Here is an 18,559-nt window from a genome sequence, read left to right as displayed (position 1 = left end):
GGTGCACAGGATTCCCTCTCATCATCCATCTTTGAAGTCAATAAAAACATATATTTAAAAAAATGACAAGAAGCTGCTCTCTTACATACCCCACAATTCAACGGCTTGATTTCTGGCCATCTGGGGACCATTCCTCACTAGGGATACTTCGATAACAACAAACTCGCCACAGCCGTGGGATAACTGGTCATGTACGCTGGTAAGCATAACTGCACGCAGATCCAAAATAACAGAGGGCGTCATTTATTGGCTGTCCACAGAAGTCTGGTCACACGAGGAGGTGCGGAGGGTGTGGTGCAACACAGCACCTCCGTTAACTACCGGACAGAAGGGTAACCGCCTCTCGAGTTGCTAACCCCCCAGCCGTCCTCCGCGGCCCAGGCACCACCTACCCGGGTGCAATAAGCTGACGAAGCCGGCGATGGATGGCATTGTCCGTTAGTCTTGGTTTCTCTCCCACCATCTTCCCATAAACAGCACTTGAAAATTCACAAAATGAAAGGAAGAAGGCAGCGCTTCCGTCTGCAGACCATCACCACCGGGAACGGACGCGCGTGGCATGCAGGCTCACAGCTGGTCGTTTTTGTCCTTTGGACATTTTTTTTTTTTTTTTTAAAACTAACAAATGGAACAGCATGTCTATGTCAAAGATTAGTGGCATAACAAGTAAGTGCAATTTCAGTCTGGCCCCCCGTCTGGCAAGCCTTCCGTGTGTCCGTCCCGAGAGCAGCAGCAGACAGTGTGACGGACATTCGGGCATGTCCTGTCCCTTGAGCCTCTGATCACAGACCCCAGGTCCCCCATCCCCACGCCCCCCCTTCCTATTCCAAAGGCCTGACAAAAGCGGTTATCAAAGCGGTCAGGGTGGGGAGAAGATGCCCATCACACCAAGCTGGCAGCATCTGGCCGGGCCGCCTCTGCCGTGAGGGGGGATCCAGGCGCTCTGCAGCCGGTCCGTGCCCAGGGCCTGAAGTCCGCGCCACCACGGCCCTGAGTCGTGAGAAAGTTGCTGCGGGAGCAGCCCCGCTGTCGGCCCCCGCTGCCGCAGTCCGGCCGGGCCCGCGGTCACACGGAGCTGAGCTTCACCAGGCCGCGCACCGAGTCCTCGTGCAGCGCGTCCTGGCTGGCCAGGCCCAGCACGTGCACCGTGCGGCTGTGGGCCAGGGGGCTGCCGGCCAGCAGCCGGGGCGGCGAGGGCGCCTCCTCCGGGGTCAGGAACTGGTGGCCCACGTGCTCCTCTTTCAGGGGCAGTATGTCTGTGAGCCCGGCCTCGGCGGAGAGGTTGGGCATGGAGGAGGGCGGCGTGGGCTGCCCGAGCGTCAGGCTGGCACAGGGCGTGCCCAGGCCCGGCTTCCCCGGCAGGTGCAGCTCGTCGCTGGCGAGGCTGGGCTCGCTCTGCAGCAGGGGCGTGGCCGCGGCCTGCAAAACGAATTTGGTGCTCTGAATGCACTGGTCTTGGTCGCACTGGAGCAGGAGGGAGCCAGCAGAGAGAAGCCCAGACGAGGTGGCACAGGGTGGGGAGGGAGGGGGCGTGGGGCAGGGGGAGGGCAGGATGCGAGAGAAAGAGAAACCCGTTAGTGACACCTCAGTCAGCAGGGCAGGGAGCGTGTGCAGTAGCCGGTTTCACTTGGAGACACCCAGCATGTGGTAAACACCAACACCTGGCACCTGGGAAAGCTGCTCAAGCTCACAGCCTCCACAGGGGCCGGGGAGTAGGGGCAGCCTCGGCCTGCCATGCTCCTGGCCCTGGTTCACAGACAGGACCTCACTTCAGACAATCCCACCGATTTATCATAGAACTGTCCACTGGAAACCTATATAATTTTATTAACCAACTAGAGGCCTGGCTCACGAATTCGTGCATGGGTGGGGTCCCTCGGCCTGGCCGGCCATCAGGGCCAACTGGGGCCATCTCACCCAGTACCGATCGGGGCCGGCTGGGGGAAGGGACTGCGGAGGTTGGCTGGCCACAGGAGGTTGCCTGTGGGAGTGCACTGACCATCAAGAGGGCAGCTCCTGCATTGAGCGTCTGCCCCCTGGTGGTCAGTGCACATCATAGCTACTGGCCGGTCGTCCGGTTGTAATGGTCACTTAGACTTTTATATATATGTAGATGTCATCCAATACATTTAATTTAAAAATCTAATCTAAATAAATAAATAAAAACAATCCCACCAACAGAGTCACGAGCTCTATCCCCTGCTGCAGTCTGGTGGCTGTTTCTTGTGTGCTGAAAACCACGTTTACTATATTGTTTCAAAAATACAGGGGCCCGGCCAGTGTGGCTCAGTGGTTGAGCGCAGACCTATGAACCAGGAGGTTCAATTCCAGGTCAGGGCACAGGCCCAGGTTGCAGACTTGGTCCCCAGTAGGGGGCGTGCAGGAGACAACGAATCAATGGTTCTCTCTCATCCTTGATGTTTCTACCTCTCTCCCCCTCTCCCTTTCTCTCTGAAATCAATAAAAAGATATTTTTTAAAAAATGCAGGGGCCTGTACCCCCATGTTCATAGCAGCACTATTCACAACCATCAAAAGGTGGGAGGAACCCAAGTGTCCACTGACTGATGGATGAATGAACAAAGTGTGGTTTACACAATGGAATCTTATGAAGCCGTAAAAAGGAAGGCCATTCTCACACATGCTACAACACAGAGGAACCTTGAGGGCATCATGCGAAGTGAAATAAGCCAGACACCAAGGGGCAAATACTGTACGCTTCCACCTCTCTGAGGCACCTGGAGCCATCGGCTTCCTAGAGAGAGAAAGTGGAATGCCGTTTGCTAGGGAATGATGGGCAGTCAGTGCTTAACGTCTGCAGGTGCAGCTTTGCAAGATGAAAAGGGTTCTGGAGAGGAACGGTGCTGATAGCACGATCATGTGAATGAACTTACTGCCACTGAACTGCACACTTAAAAATGGCTGAAATGACAAACTTTATGTCTATTTCACCCCAAGAAGAAAAGAAAGAAAAATACTGGGCAACAGAAGCTCCTGCAGGTCGGATCGGACCACTGGTGAGAGCCTGGGACCCCCCGCTGCTACACTGCCATCACCGTCAAGAACCACGCACGGAGCCAATGTGGTGTTTTAATCTGCGAAGGAGAACGCCCGCATTTCATAAGGTATTTCCTTTTCCTCCGAGTGTCCTGAAGTCATGTTACATCTCGTGTCGTTTCTTTCACGTGACTCACTGGCCAAAGGAGTGTGGCCGGTGAGTGTGGATTTCTGATTTCTTCGTCAACCCCGCCCTGGACCATGGGCAAGTTTGGGGACAGCCAGAGGAGACCTCACTGGCGATCCTGCACTTGACTCTGTGCAGTAGCTCGTTAGAGAGGTTCTCCTATCGCGCGGATGTTCGGTGAACACACGTGGCTTTACATTCCAGCCGTGAGCTAGGGGCTGCACTCCATGTCTTCAGAAGCTCTCGGAACAACCTCTCTACAAGCGAAGACCCTGAGGTGCAGATGGAGGTGTGCTCAGGGCCTTACAGACGAAACTAAGGGAGGGATCGGGGCCTGGGGCCGGGGTTGTGACTGTAAACCTGTTTCCACTCCACGTCTGGCACATGGGCTCAGCCTAGACAGGGCAGAGGCGGACCAGACAGGGCAGAGGCGGACCAGGGCAGCCTCCAGACTGAACAGCCTCTGGGAACGACCCGGGGCCTTGGGCAGACTGTGCTCTGGCCCGATTGTTTTATGAAAAATACTCTTTGGTCTCTTTACTGACGGAGCTGCTGCGCTGCCTCCGTTTCCTGTAGCTTAGCCCAGCCTCCCAGCAGGCCGGCCCCTCCGTGACCCAGGGCTGAGATGCCAGGCAGAGGGCAGGCCCCATCCTGAGGACGGAACCCTGCTCTCGACCTTCCTTCCGGAGCCCTCACTCATCCCAACACCTCTGCCCACACAGTGCGCGCAGCTCTCGGGGAAGATGAAGCCGTAAATCAGAACTGCTCATCTCTGACCTGAAGAAAGCCTGTGATTGAAAGCGAATGGACAGCCTGCTTGAGGGACTGGCTCTGAAAGACTGACCAGGGAGTATGTTAGAGGGCAGAGCTGGAGGACATGTCAAGGTCAGGAGGCCCAAGGATGAGGGGAGACGGGCCCTCTCCCATTTTCACTCTCCCTCCCTCTCTCTTGGTCACCTGCCCTCTTCCTTTTCCCGGATCGCTTCTCTCAGGCCATGCCCAGCAGCAGAGCTCCCGGGCACCCATCAGAACCTTCTGGAACACAGTGGCTGCAAACAGTAGTGTGTTGAGTTCCTTAGAGCTCGAGCTCATGGGGACAGTCAGGTGGAGTTTGATGAGTGGCTGAGACTTGACCCTAAGACATCGCTGTGTTGAGCGGCTGAGACTTGATGAGCAGCTGAGACTTGACCCTAAGACATCGCTGTGTTGACCTGAATTTACTCTGAAGCTACGACACTTAAACCCGGGCTCCTTGCTCGAATTCACCCCCCTCCAAGGCTTTGCTCCCTGCATGTTTGTTTGTTTTTTAAATATATTGTTTTCTTTTTCTTAAAGAAGACTCCAAACGGCATGCCTCAGCCCCCCCCCAGACCTGGGCCCACTCCTGCACACACCCCTGGGCGCTTCCTGTTAAAACTGGAACAAATCCGCTCGCAGCCTCATGGCCGGGACCCTGATGAGAGGCTCTCCGGTTCCCGAGTGAAAACGTCAGGACTTAAAAATGTGAAAATAAAAACGTAGCCTAAAGCATTTCACTGAAACTATCCATCCGTGAGCACAGTTACTGGAACCATGGATCTAAGTATCAAAACCCTGCGTGTAGTAGTCCATAACTTCGGAAATGGTTTGCCACGTCCAACCGATTTCCGCTAGAAGACCACGCCCTGGGGGGGGGGGGGGTGCCAGGGCCAGGGTTCCTTCTGCAGCAGTGCCCACAGGAGGCGCCTGCTGCCTCAAGACCGGCCACCAGAATGGGACACCATGGGTTCTGTTAGACTCCAACCCAGGGCAGTGCAATGACTGCCCAGCAGGGTTTATAATCCTCATCATATTAACGCTGCACGTTCTGAACATCTTCTCGGGAGAAACTCAATGATTAGGGAATATGTGAATTTTTTAAAGGTCAGAGCTTTTCCTCATGTGGCACAACCTTCATGGTGTAAATCCCATTTGAGAAGTTCGAGGGAGAAAATGGCCAACACGTCAGGGTTCCTGTGGGGATGGCCCATGGAAAGGAGTTCTGACGCCTCGTCCTTCCTACCTCTGCTTCTGATTCTTATTTGCCCGTTTCTTGTGGATCTTCCACTCTCTCTGGTCCCACTGATTCTCTTCTCTTTCCCTTCCATCTGTTTCCTTTCCTCGATTTCCCTCCCACTTCTCTTTCTTCTCTTCCCACCTCTCTCTCCTCTCACCTTGATCTTTTTATATTCACCCCACCCCTTTTCCTGGCTTGTCCTGTCTTCGTCCAGTAGAGGGAGACATCACTGCTCACTTGTTTCTCTCCCGTCACCCAGCTGGGCAGGCTTTATTTATATCCCAGCACCAACACCCAGAAGCCATTGGGAGAATTTTAATTTATCTATCCAGTTATATACTCTGGGGGGGGGGGGAGGGGAATATGCTCCAGGATACTGGACAACGACAATTCATTACTCGGAACAGGAAATGGAGAAACTCATGTTTTCATTCCAAAACAACCCCTTTACAAGTTCCTGTTTATCAACTATAGGGTTGAACCATATGAAATTGCCATTTCTTTTGGTCAAAAATCGCCCAGATGCTGAGTCCTGACAGAAGAGAAGTGCGATCACCCGTGAGCCTGTCTATGAAAAGCGCCTCCTGTCTGCGCGCCGGAGCGCTGGCCGGAGCCGCAGCAAGTCACCGTGCTGGCTGCTGATTTACTGCCTCAACGAAGCGCATTTTACTTGCAGGGAGATTTATGGCTTTAGGTGTTCGAATGCCACAGGCGATATCACTTAATGCTACAATTCAGAAACACCCCAGAGATCATTTACTTTTTGTTTCTGCAGACTTTCAAATAAACCCGCTCACGTTGGAACACATTTCATTTACCCTAGCTGGCTTCGTGTCTGAGTGACCCTCAGACACAGACTAAATGCGTGCGTTTCTAGATGGTCTTCATGCACATTAAGAATGAATGAAATTACTTATTTAGTTTGCTCCAGGTCTGTCACAGTATCCCTGCTGGGCACTGTTCATTTCTGCCTGCCTATGGAGCTGTGTTCTGGGTCTCATGAATGCTCACTTACTGTTATAAAAACACCACAAACTGGAAAATCTCCCTACAATGTAGGCTGGGAGGAGAGCTTCTTTTTCTTCTTCTATTAACATTCCCGTTTCAATCTGCTTACGTTGTACTGTTCTACAATATTTGAGTTTTCAGATTATGCACGGAGAGTTCTCTGGATTTACTAGTTGAGTAAATCATTCCACAGCTAGGTTTAGCCTTGTTTTGATATTGGATTAAGGGGATTTAAAAAATAGGTTAAGTAAATATATCAAATGATCTTCTAAAAAAACAAAAAAGAAATCCCAACAACTAGGGACTATCTTTGTGTTTAGCACGTGATCCCAAAGGAACTTTGCAGCCACAAGTGCCAGATTGAAACATAAACGGTGACCCGGATGCTGTTCAGAACTTAAAATTACTTGACAATAGGTTTAAACATCAACTATGACCCAGGTGCTGGACTGAACTGAAACTGACAATCAAATGAGATACCCTAAGAGCTGGACCACGCATGATGTCATCACTGCGTACACAGCGCAGAACTTCAGTACGGGGACGGTAAAAGCCAATCGTGGGAGAACAGGTCCTCCGGTGGCACTGAGGGGTCTGCACTGATCCCAGCGGGTGGCACTGAGGGGCCTGCACTGATCCCAGCGGGTGGCACTGAGGGGCCTGCACTGATCCCAGCGGGTGGCACTGAGGGGTCTGCACTGATCCCAGCGGGTGGCACTGAGGGGTCTGCACTGATCCCAGCGGGTAGCACTGAGGGGTCTGTACTGATCCCAGCGGGTGGCACTGAGGGGCCTGCACTGATCCCAGCGGGTGGCACTGAGGGGCCTGCACTGATCCCAGCGGGTGGCACTGAGGGGTCTGCACTGATCCCAGTGGGTGGCACTGAGGGGTCTGCACTGATCCCAGTGGGTGGCACTGAGGGGTCTGCACTGATCCCAGTGGGTGGCACTGAGGGGTCTGCACTGATCCCAGCGGGTGGCACTGAGGGGCCTGCACTGATCCCAGCGGGTGGCACTGAGGGGCCTGCACTGATCCCAGTGGGTGGCACTGAGGGGTCTGCACTGATCCCAGCGGGTGGCACTGAGGGGCCTGCACTGATCCCAGTGGGTGGCACTGAGGGGTCTGCACTGATCCCAGTGGGTGGCACTGAGGGGTCTGCACTGATCCCAGTGCGCGTCCCCGGAGGTCCTAGGAGTTCACATGACAGAGGCTCTCCTGGGCTCCACGCCCCATTTCCACGCTGGAGAGGCCACCTCGGTGCTTCCCTGTACTTGCTTCCTTGGGACTCTGTCGCAGCGGGATGGCTGCATACCGACCCCCAACCACAGATCCTGAGATGGTAAGTGAACAGTGAATTGTCCTGTTTTTGAGGAAATAAGACCTCAGTGTTGACCTGGATGCCAGGGCTCTCTGATTAGATTTGCCTAACGTTTCTGTGCTTATCTAAGACCTACAGCCTGTGCCTCTCATTCCTAAAATAGCACCTATTTCCCCAGAAGCGCTTTTCCTATCATCCAGGAAGTACCTTTCGGATCTGGACTTTGGTCCTAAAATAAAATCATTTGTTCATTTCCTTCCCCTGCGAAATCGAATGCCTCCCAAACGTCCCTCCTTCAAGGAGAGCTCTGGCTCGTACTCATGCCCCAAGGCCAATGCGGCGTTACTGTCCGCAGAGTGGGTGACAAAACTGCGTCTGGGCTTGTGGCAATGTCGGCTGCGACGCGGCCTCCACTCATGGAGACTGGCTTCTGCTCCAGGGATGATGCATCACCGACACTGGACCAGCGTCCTTCCGCGTACGAGGGGGATATAAAACTGCCCCGAATCAGTGAGATAAACCATTTCCCAGGCGGCAAACAGACCAGGGGGACTGCAATCCTGGGAGAAGGGAAACTCACAAGGTGAGCCCCACAGTCAGCCAGCGCTTTCCTTGGGAAACGTCCCCAACCAGGACGTAGGCGAAGTCCGAGCGGGGCACAGCAGCTCTGCGAGTGGAGCAAGCAGCGCTCAGAGCGTGAGGAAGCTGCAGCCGCGGGGTCACAGGGCAGGGCACTGGGAAAGAGGATGCTGTGCAGAGCGGGGGCACCAGAAGTCCTAGTGGGGGTCTCCCAGGCGTCTCTGGCCACAGGCTCTGGTATGCATGTGCCGTCTCCCCCCTGCAGGGGCTGACGCGACAGCAGCTGCCACGAGGCTGAGAGAGGGACAGAGATACTGGAGGGTGAATGTAGTGCCGCGGGCCACTGACCTCATTAACACCGCCCACACCTTGCTAACGCCCCCCCCCCCCCCCCCCCGCCCCCCCCCCCCCCCCCCCCCCGCGATCCAGCTAGGGCCTTAGGGAAGCTGTGCCTTAGGAGCAAGAATCATGCCCTACAGTGAGACCCTGGAAAGCTCAAGATGATTCGTGAGCAGCTGAACTGCTCGCTAAAATGAGAATCAACAACCTTCTAACGAAGATAACAAAATCCAGAGTCTCTACAATAAGTTGTCCAAAATATGCAGTATTCAATACAATGTCAACAGACATTCAAAGAGACGGGAAAATGCGATCTCGAGTCAAGAAAAAAAGCGGGCATCAGACACCAACCCCCAGACAGCCCCGATGTCCTCGGCAGGTGCAGCCTGCGAGCTCCCATCCCGGCGCTGCCCCTCCCCCAGCTCCTTCCCTTGTTGCCAGTTGCTCAGAGTGGACACAACTGAGCTGGCTGGTCTTGCCCCCACGGACATGAGGGAAATAACAACAGAAGGATAACAGCTGAGACTCACACGGGACTTAGCTGTGCTGGGCGGGATGGTACGTGCTTTGCGGACACTAACTCACTCCTCACAGAAACCCTGCAGGTCAGGGTACCCCGAGTCCCAGGGATGAAAGTTCTGCGAGGTTCAGTGACTTGTCCAGGTCACTCATCTAGTAAGGGACAACTGTCCGGCCCTTCACACACCGAGTCCCCTTCCCGGCTCTGAGGGGGGACCAGGCCAGGCCTGTTTAAAGCCTGTGGCTGGCACAGGAAGGATGTCGCTGCACACCTGTCTGTCACGGCTGGGACCTCCTGGTCCAGGACGATGCTATATCCCGGGTGCAGAGCCGACCCCTGAGGTTATAGCATTTCTCCCTGACAGTGTCGTTCCGTAAGGGCCATTGGTGTGGGCGAGTGCAGACAGAACAAAATGTCCCGGGATCGCATGGGGGAAGTGCCAAGGACTGGTGTATACATACTTTCTTCCAAAGAGGAATTATTAGCAAAGCAAAGCAAAGCAAAGCAAAGCAAAATAACACACACGAAACACCACTGCCAACAGACAAACCCACAAGTGCTGCGGAGCTGGGCCTCGCCTGCCTGTCCAAACGCAGCCGGTGGCCACGGGCCCAGCGGGCTCCCCGAGCCCCCGTGGTGGGAGGCTGCGCCTTCCCTCCCAGTTCTCTGTGCTCAGAAGCCAGGCCCGGGAGCCTCATGTCTCGAAGGCCTGTTAATCACGGGAGCTCTGTGCGGGGGACTCAGGGCCACGGAGAGCAACAGCGCCACGAGGCCCCCACGCCCGGTCCCTTGCAGAAACACGGGACTTCTTTAGGGAATCTGTTCCAGATAAGGAGGGACCACTGCCTAAGGGACTTAAAGGCCGGATGGTCAGGGCCCGCCAGGCTGGGATTCCCGGTGCCCGAGGACCCCCTCCCCACCCCGCCCTGAGTCGGCCACCCAGAAACAAAGCCCGCCTTTCCCTGTGCGGCCACACCTGCGAGCCCCCTGGAGCGGCCCCCTCAGCTTCCGCTGTGAGAGAAGGAACCTGGTCTGATTATTCGCACTCAGGTGTGCGTGGCGGGTCTAAGATTTGGCTGAAAGTGGGAACTGGCAGTACCATCCACAGCACACTAAAGGGGGGTGGGATCAGAACAGACTGAGCCGAGGGACAGAATGGGGCCTGGGCACTGTCCAGCCAGCCAGCCAGCCCTGCTGAGGGCAGCTGGGTCCCGTCCCCCCAATGACACCGTGGCCTGTGCAAGGGGACTTTCCATCACCAGGTGCCACAAGCTGTTTCTGGAGGAGCTTTTGTGTGTCCTTCCCCTTCACAACCCCTAGCACACCTGTCACTCGGCGGCCATAACCCTCTTCCCCTCGCCCGAGCCTCCCAGTCCCTGGTGTCCGGGAAGCTTTGAAGGTGCGCCCGGTCTAGGAGCCCCAGGTCTAGGGGCGCCTGGTCTAGGGGCGCCCGGTCTAGGGGCGCCTGGTCTAGGGGTGCCCGGTCTAGGGGTGCCCGGTCTAGGGGCGCCTGGTCTAGGGGTGCCTGGTCTAGGAGCCCCAGGTCTAGGGGTGCCTGGTCCAGGAGCCCCAGGTCTAGGGGTGCCTGGTCTAGGGGTGACTGGTCTAGGGGTGCCTGGTCTAGGAGCCCCAGGTCTAGGGGCGCCTGGTCTAGGGGTGACTGGTCTAGGGGTGCCTGGTCTAGGGGCGCCTGGTCTAGGGGCGCCTGGTCTAGGAGCCCCAGGTCTAGGGGTGCCTGGTCTAGGGGTGCCTGGTCTAGGGCTGCCTGGTCTAGGGGTGCCTGGTCTAGGAGCCCCAGGTCTAGGGGTGCCTGGTCTAGGGGTGCCTGGTCTAGGGGCGCCTGGTCTAGGGGCGCCTGGTCTAGGGCTGCCTGGTCTAGGGGTGCCTGGTCTAGGAGCCCCAGGTCTAGGGGCGCCTGGTCTAGGGGCGCCTGGTCTAGGGGTGCCTGGTCTAGGAGCGCCAGGTCTAGGGGTGCCTGGTCTAGGGGTGCCTGGTCTAGGGGCGCCTGGTCTAGGGGTGCCTGGTCTAGGAGCCCCAGGTCTAGGGGTGCCTGGTCTAGGGGCGCCTGGTCTAGGGGCGCCCGGTCTAGGAGCCCCAGGTCTAGGGGTGCCTGGTCTAGGGGTGCCTGGTCTAGGGGTGCCTGGTCTAGGGCTGCCTGGTCTAGGGGCCCCTGGTCTAGGGGTGCCTGGTCTAGGGGCGCCTGGTCTAGGGGCGCCTGGTCTAGGGGTGCCTGGTCTAGGGGTGCCTGGTGTAACCGGGTTAGTGAGCACAGAAGCGGAAGAGAAGCCTTCCCAGGGAGTGTCGCCCTGCAGGCAGCTCCTACCATGTCGCTCTGCGAGGCGGTGGCCCCGTACGTGGCCAGCCCGTTGGAGGGCGCAGCTGGCTGAGGCGTGTCAGGCTGGACATACCCTCTTCTGTCAATGAGGCTACAAGAGAGAACAAAGCAGAACAGAAGGAGAGTGAGTAGGAAGCCGAAGATGCTATCCACTCTGTTTATTTCTACTTGGGGGGGGGGGTCCCCTCTTTCTGTGCAGGGAGCTGAATGTGGGTCTGCAGCTGTCGCTGGGAAACGGGAAAACACACCCCTCTCATGAGCACACTGTCATACCGTGTAAGAATGTCTTAGAGGCAACTGCAGTGCACGATCCTGGGCACACGGCTCCTGCCACTGTCAACATCATTGTCGTATCATCACCACGATCGCCACCGCGTCAGGCCGCACACATCTGCCTCCCAACTATTTTGGCATTGACATTCCACACAACTCAGCCTTAACGCATTTCCACAGGTTTTCTAACTGCTTCCTGCATGGTGTCCTGGGTCCCTTGCTGTGCTAACGACAGCTCCCTGCTCCCCACTGATGCACAACAATAATTCATGAGGTCACATGCCTCAGTTTCCCTATTTGACCCTTAGGGATTTCCCCCAAACTTGACACAGATTCACTGGAAGAACCAAGAAGGTGTCAAGTGCAACACAACAACAGCCAGATCTCTATGGTCTCTGCTTCTCTGAGGCCGTGCCCCGTGGCACCAGCGGACGGTGTGACCTGATCCACCCGCACAGCCACACCTCTTCCCAGCGGGGCCTGTGCTCCCTCAGCGAAGGGGTGTGCTAGGGCGTGTGCTCAGGCGTGTGCTAGGGCGTGTGCTCAGGCGTGTGCTAGGGTGTGTGCTCAGGCGTGTGCTAGGGCGTGTGCTCAGGCGTGTGCTAGGGCGTGTGCTCAGGCGTGTGCTAAGGTGTGTGCTAGGGCGTGTGCTCAGGCGTGTGCTAGGGCGTGTGCTCAGGCGTGTGCTAGGGCGTGTGCTCAGGCATGTGCTAGGGTGTGTGCTAGGGCGTGTGCTCAGGCGTGTGCTAGGGTGTGTGCTAAGGTGTGTTCTAGGGCGTGTGCTAAGGTGTGTGCTAGGGCGTGTTCTAGGGTGTGTGCTAGGGCATGTTCTAGGGTGTGTGCTAAGGCGTGTTCTAGGGTGTGTGCTAAGGCATGTTCTAGGGTGTGTGCTAGGGCATGTGCTAAGGCGTGTTCTAGGGTGTGTGCTAAGGCATGTTCTAGGGTGTGTGCTAGGGCGTGTGCTAGGGCGTGTTCTAGGGTGTGTGCTAAGGCATGTTCTAGGGTGTGTGCTAAGGCATGTTCTAGGGCGTGTGCTAGGGCGTGTGCTAGGGCGTGTTCTAGGGCATGTGTCTTCTGAGTCTGGTGAGGAGCACCCTGCTCTCTGAACCTCACCTTGGAGAGACGGGCCCACACAGGGCCACACAGCAGTTGGTGAAGATGTTTCCGTGGCTGTAGGGGTTGTAATTTTCTTTTCCTCTTTTATTTGACCAGGACCCTTTAATCTGGAAGAAGAAGACAGGAACAGCATCCTAAACACCAATGCCAGTTTGAGCGAACTGGACCACGAGAAGTCCGTGGGAATGAAATCATCTTTACGCACGCCTTCCGCAGGAGAATGGAGATGCTGCTCTCCAGGAAAACTGGCATTTATGCCCAACTTGGCAATACCCCCAAGCAGCAGGTCAGATTAGGGAGAAAGCATTCTCTGGGGACGAGCTCTTATTTCTACTACACGGCACCAGAGGCCGGCTCGCATGAGCCACGAGATTCTTTCACGCTCCCACTCAGTGCCGAAACAGGCCCTAAGTGATGGCGGCGGGAGGGTAACGTGGCCCGACCGCCAGTGTAGAGCCCGTCTGAATTTGGCCTCGGGTGTGGCCAACGTAACTGTGCAGATCCTGACAGTCACAGTCACCAAATGTACGTCCCTGTTCATATTCTTGCATCTCATCGGTGCTGGTTTTCTCCAGCCTCTACGGCAAGCGGAGCGATTCGGAGACATGGACTGATACTTAGAGCAAAGAGGAGAATGAAGAAACGTTTTCCAGCAGAACGTTTCTTGTTTCGATGCCCCCTCTCCACCCGCATGACGTACAGGCAGGTAACCCTGCGCAAAGGTTAAACTTTGGGCCTGGCCAATCCCCAAAGCTGACGTGGAGACGTTAACCAGGAGGCAGACTCCACGTTCACCCGAGATGCCACCTGCCCCCTCTCCTTGGGGCTTGGTGGCGAGGTGCTCTCATAACCACTGGAGAGGAATGGGCCAGAGCGTCCGCCGCAGGGCTCGGAGCTGGGGTCACCTGGCTGATCTTAGCACCTAGGGGCCTGCCATGGTCAGACGTGGGGACTTCCGACAGAAAGGCCCCGTCTGGAGCGGGGTGTACGGAAGACCCTGGCTCCTAACCTCTTCTTTCCCTCCCCGCGCCCCCCTCGGTTCCCGAACACAAAGCACAGCCCAGCCCCACGCTGGGAACTCACGTCTTCGTTGGTCGTCTGGTTGGAGCTGATGAGATACGTGTGGAAGCCCAGGAGCCCGACGATGGACCAGACGGAGAAGAAGCACACCACGGCCTCCAGCACGGTGACCGAGTCAAGGACGGGAACTGGGGAGGAGCTCTCGCCGGGCCCGGGGCTGCGATGGCGGGAGGCGTGGACGGGACACCACTACACTCCCTTAGGCCTCGGCGTCTATCCAGCCTCCCATGGTGAGCTACCACCTGGAGGGGCACCTGGGACAGGCCCCCCCCGCGTTCTCCCGCCACCTGCACAGTCAACGATGGAGGGGCTCCCTGCTGGCTTCGTCTCGGGCCTCGGACTGTCCTCCTTCCTGACCCCCTCGCCTTTTCCGGTGACTCACACTGAGCAGCCACCGGCAGCCACCCCGGGAAGCCAGCGCTGGAGCCGGCACGGCCCCGCCTTCGATGGGAGTGACTGACCACTTAAGCACAGACTCTCCTTCTGGCTGCGGGGTGCTGAGGGCTGTGGTGCCAACGGGTGTGTCCCCAGCCTGAGGGCGAGGCTGTGGGGACCGGGCGCGGGGCTGACGGTGGGTGGCGGTGCGGGCGGGGCTGTCTTCAGGGCTCTCTCCCTGGGCAGCCCCTCCACACCGGGGTGCTGCCTGCTCCCATCTGCCCGGGGGCTCTCAGCCAGCGGGGGCATTTCGCAGACTGGCTCGGGGTGCGGGTCATTTTATTTCGGGACGCTTTCCCCGCCCCTGAGCCAGCCCTGGCACAGAAGGCGGAGAACCCTGGAGGCTCACCGATGCTGGGGGTGGACAGATCCGGTACAGCCAAAGCAGGAGAAGGCTGCGTTCTTCAACAGAACGGATCGTCCGCCAGGGACGGGGCAACGTGAAAAGACTAGAGGATTTTCCCGTCCCACAAATGTTTATAAAATTCTATTTACAAGATACGGATGTTTCTCGGGGGAAAAACAAATTCTCATAGGCCTGGGAGTGTCAGTCTGCGCCATGATCTGCCACGTCACAGTGAATGCGTGCCCGCCGGGGACGGGGCTGCACGGGGAACAGGAGAAATGAGGGGTCCTGCTGCTGACGGCCAGCACACGCCCGGGGCTGCTCCTGGAGAGGTGGACGGCGCCTCCTTCGCCAAGGTCTGAACCTCGAAGCCGCGAGCTCACAGAGAAGCAGCACCGAGTCAGGAGGACCCCTTGGGGAGAGTGCCCCCCGGGGCCGCTGGCTGAGGGGGGCGGTCGGGTCCTCTAGAGTCTAGACTGCCAGCACACGATGTCCCGGCAGCCCTGCTGTCCTCGCAGAGGAAGGAGGAGAGGAAAACCAAGGTGGTGTTTGGGAAAAGCAGATAAACATGGATGGACAGGGGGAGAACACGCATGGGGAGGAGGATCAGAGAAGTGGACCCCTCCCCATCCACGTTTTTCTGCTTTTCCCTGGGCAACCCCTTCCCTTCTCCCAGGGCTACCCCGCTGGGCAAATGGTGACGGTGGGAGGCCTGGTGTGCAGCTGGGGACACAGGGACAGTGGCCTGTGTACCGAAGATGGTCTCATCCTCACCTGCCTCCCGACAGGTCACTCTCGCAGGTGCCCCTTCTAACCTCATCGGCCACTCAGGAGGGGCAGGCGGACGAGGCAGCCCGCTGGGAGCCATGCCCCCAGGTGTGAACGCAGAGGTGGCGTGGAGGCCAGGACAGCGAGGAGGCGCAGGGGCAGCCAGCCAGGAAAACGGTGTCCAGGGCGGTGACGCTGGCAATGGATTGGCAGAGGCTGGCGGTAAAGCCGAGACAGACCCATCGAAGAGGAGGGGGCACATGAGACCAGCCAAGAAACGGTCAAGGGCGGAAAAGAGAGAGTAAAAAATGGAAGCAAAGACTTTTCACTGAACATCACGTGACGAGCTGACCTCAGAAGGGCTCCGTGTCACCGGAAGTTTACTCCCAGGGCGGCAGACGGCGACGTCCAATATGCACAACATTCCTACGGTCCTAGTGGAGGTGAGGGACGGCAGGGAAGGTGGCTGCCGCCCAGACCCCGTCCCTTTGCAAAGCCGCCGGTATCACCACCCCACAGGCAGGCATTGTTTTCCGGGGGATGTGGGATTTTAAAGGTTTAGCGCAACAACAAAAAATGCAGCTTTCCATATTAGTATCTCGTGCCTTAGAAACGTTTATAAATAGCAGAAGGCAGTCTCCCCATCAGCTCACTGCGGTGTCAAAATGACACGAATGCAAGGTGGGGTGTAGACTGCGGCCCCCTCCAGCTTCCCCCACAGCTGCCGCTCCTCCCACAGGGCTCTGAAGGGAAATCACCACCATTCCCACCAATGGCTGGCATCACGGGCACGTGCCAGGTGCCGGCCAAGGCTTCACAGGGACGCACTTGACCCTCAGATCAACCCAGTGAGAAGCACAATTCCCACTTGACGCAGAGGGAAACGGAGGCAGAAAGCAGTTAAGTAATTTGCTTAAGAAACAGCAGAGCTAGGATCTGAGCCCTGGGTGTGGCTCCTCTCTTAGCTCTTGCTGGGGCAGGCGGCTCTGGCTCACCGTCCCCCTCTGTCGGGGAGTCCCTGTCAGGATCCTGAACCTGCGGCCTCTGCAGGAGCCCTGCCCTGCACACTCACCCTCAGACTGCGCCCCAACACCTGACAACACACCTCCTCCCTGACCCACAGCCAGATGCTGTCTGTGCCAGAAGAAGAAGAATATAAATTTCTCTGAAATGTATAAATTTACTGATTTAAAAAAAAGAGAAATGAGAGGAAACGTGCCAACTCAGAAAAAATGCACACAAGCAACAAACACATTTTTCTTATAACTTCAGGCGGCTTAGAAACTCCCGACGCAGCTCCACGGACACACACGGACCCCCGGGAAGATGTCCTGGCTTATTCTGACCCTTTCATTTTACAGACCGGAAGCTGAGGCTCAGAGTCCTCAAGCCACTTATCCGAGCTCACAGAGCAGTTCATGGCGAAACAGAGCTAGAACGTGGTCTCCCCAGACTTCCGGGAGAGAGAGAACCTCCCCAAGGCCACCAACAAAGACACACTGACCAGCGGCCCCGGAGGGTCCAGCCCTCCTGGTCACAGAGACATCCTCACTAATGAGCAGAACTTCGTGTTCTTCTAAGCACATCACAAGCCGGCAGAACCTACAGCATTCTCTTCTGGAATACACATGCATGAGGCATCAACGCAACTCAACACTTCTCAACGGCTCCCCTCAGCAGACAGAGGCCTTCTCCTCCAAAGCAGATATTCCCAACAGACAACACCCGCCAGAACGGGGCCTCTGGCAGTCACACCACTGCCCGGGGGACAGGGACTAGTGACACACATAAAGTGTGTCACACCCACCGTCAGCCCCTCACTTTTAAGCATGGTCACGCTCCCGAAATTCTCCTCTACTTCCAGAAAGAGTAAGGAAGAGGAGGGTGGGAGCGGCGCCCGACGCCCACGTCACCCTCCTGCTCTGCCCCTCGGGCACGGGCGGCTCTGCTGTCGCATTTGCCTGACCCTCGCTCTCGCCTCTCATTTTCTCTGGGAGAGAAATGGGTGGTTTTGTCAGACTCGTTCGTGTTGGCTGAGGAGCTGCCCTGGGACATTTTGGCTTCGGCGTCAGGTCACCTTTTTCCAGGCAGGAGCCCAGCATGACAGTGGGTCAGGAGATGCCACAAAACCAGTGGGACCAAGTCAGCAGGAGCAAAGCTGTAAGGATAACAATCCCTGTAAACTGTGATGGTTCAACAAGTCTCCATGGGCCTCTGTTACCATTTTCAACTTGAACTCAGAGAAGGAAAGAGTCTCTCTCTCTCTCTCTCTCTCTCTTCTTATATGTCTGTGTGTATAAACATATATTTTTACCCATCCTTTTTGTCTCTCATCGTCTCTCCTGAATTAACAGAAAGGGCACCTTTGAAAGATGGCGGCATAGTTAAGCAGCTAATCTGCTGCCTCACACAACAATTTCGAGGGTACAACTAAGGGACAGAGCGTCTACCACCCAGAACCACGGGAAAGCTGGCTGAGTGGAAGATTTACAACTAGGAAAAGAAAGGAGCACAAACGCTGGGGAGCTGAGGTACGGAGGCACGCGAATCGGGCTGGCAGCGGGCGACTGGGCGCGCGGTTTTTCTTCAACCCGCAGGGAGACAAGCTCCCGATTGCTCTGAAATCCAGTTTCTGGGGACACTCGGGGGACCCAGGCACCTACGGGGAGAAGCTGGACTCTCGGCCATCGGGTCGGAAAGTGAGAGTGACTTTTTTGCAGTGGTGCGCCCAGCAATCATTGTTTACTGCGCTGGAGCGCGGGGCGCAGGGACTTGGAAACGGGAAAGGCAGAGACGGCTGACGGCAGCCATCGCCGTTGGCCACGCCCCAGCCTAGTGACGCCCTGAGACCCCGCCCAGCCCTGAGGCCCCGCCCCGCACATTCTACAAACCCGCCCAGGCTCCACACAGCGGCTTTTGCATATAAATGGCCTGTTCTGTGGCAGCTCATCCAAATTAACTGCAGCTCCAGTCAGACTGCTCCAAAACCGCCCAAGCAAAGGAGGAGAAAACTAGCCCTTGCTGTAGCTCCTGCTGGGGGACACACAGTACACAAGGGTACACCAAGAGTGTCCACCTCAGGTAACTGGGAGGCTGACCTGTTGAACCAATAGGACACCTAGTACACAAAGCTACCCTACCAACTCAGGGAAGCAGAGAATATGAGAAGGCAAGGAAACAGATCACAAACCAAAGAAATGGAGGAGAACAAGCGACTGAACATA

At 56.7% G+C, this 18,559-nt stretch overlaps 1 protein-coding gene across 3 annotated transcripts in view; it reads right to left on the bottom strand.

Moving 5' to 3' along the window:
- Positions 1-238: 238 nt before the first annotated feature.
- ZDHHC14 (zinc finger DHHC-type palmitoyltransferase 14) overlaps positions 239-18,559 on the bottom strand; it is a 182,502-nt gene continuing 164,181 nt past the window's right edge. For 2 of the 3 annotated variants that reach the window (XM_008154669.3, XM_028129870.2), the window contains 4 exons: positions 13,790-13,892; positions 12,704-12,813; positions 11,306-11,408; positions 239-1,464 (listed from right to left, as the gene is read on the bottom strand). In XM_008154669.3, the coding sequence (XP_008152891.2) occupies positions 1,066-1,464; positions 11,306-11,408; positions 12,704-12,813; positions 13,790-13,892 (715 nt within the window). In that variant the 3' untranslated portion in view covers positions 239-1,065. The remainder of the gene's footprint in view (positions 1,465-11,305; positions 11,409-12,703; positions 12,814-13,789; positions 13,893-18,559) is intronic. The other variant, XM_008154670.2, reaches the window with a different exon arrangement.

Source organism: Eptesicus fuscus, chromosome 10 (assembly GCF_027574615.1).
Source record: "Eptesicus fuscus isolate TK198812 chromosome 10, DD_ASM_mEF_20220401, whole genome shotgun sequence".
Taxonomy (NCBI): domain Eukaryota; kingdom Metazoa; phylum Chordata; class Mammalia; order Chiroptera; family Vespertilionidae; genus Eptesicus; species Eptesicus fuscus.
The sequence above is the reverse complement of the archived record's forward strand: the minus strand, read 5'-3'. Positions and strand labels throughout refer to the sequence as shown.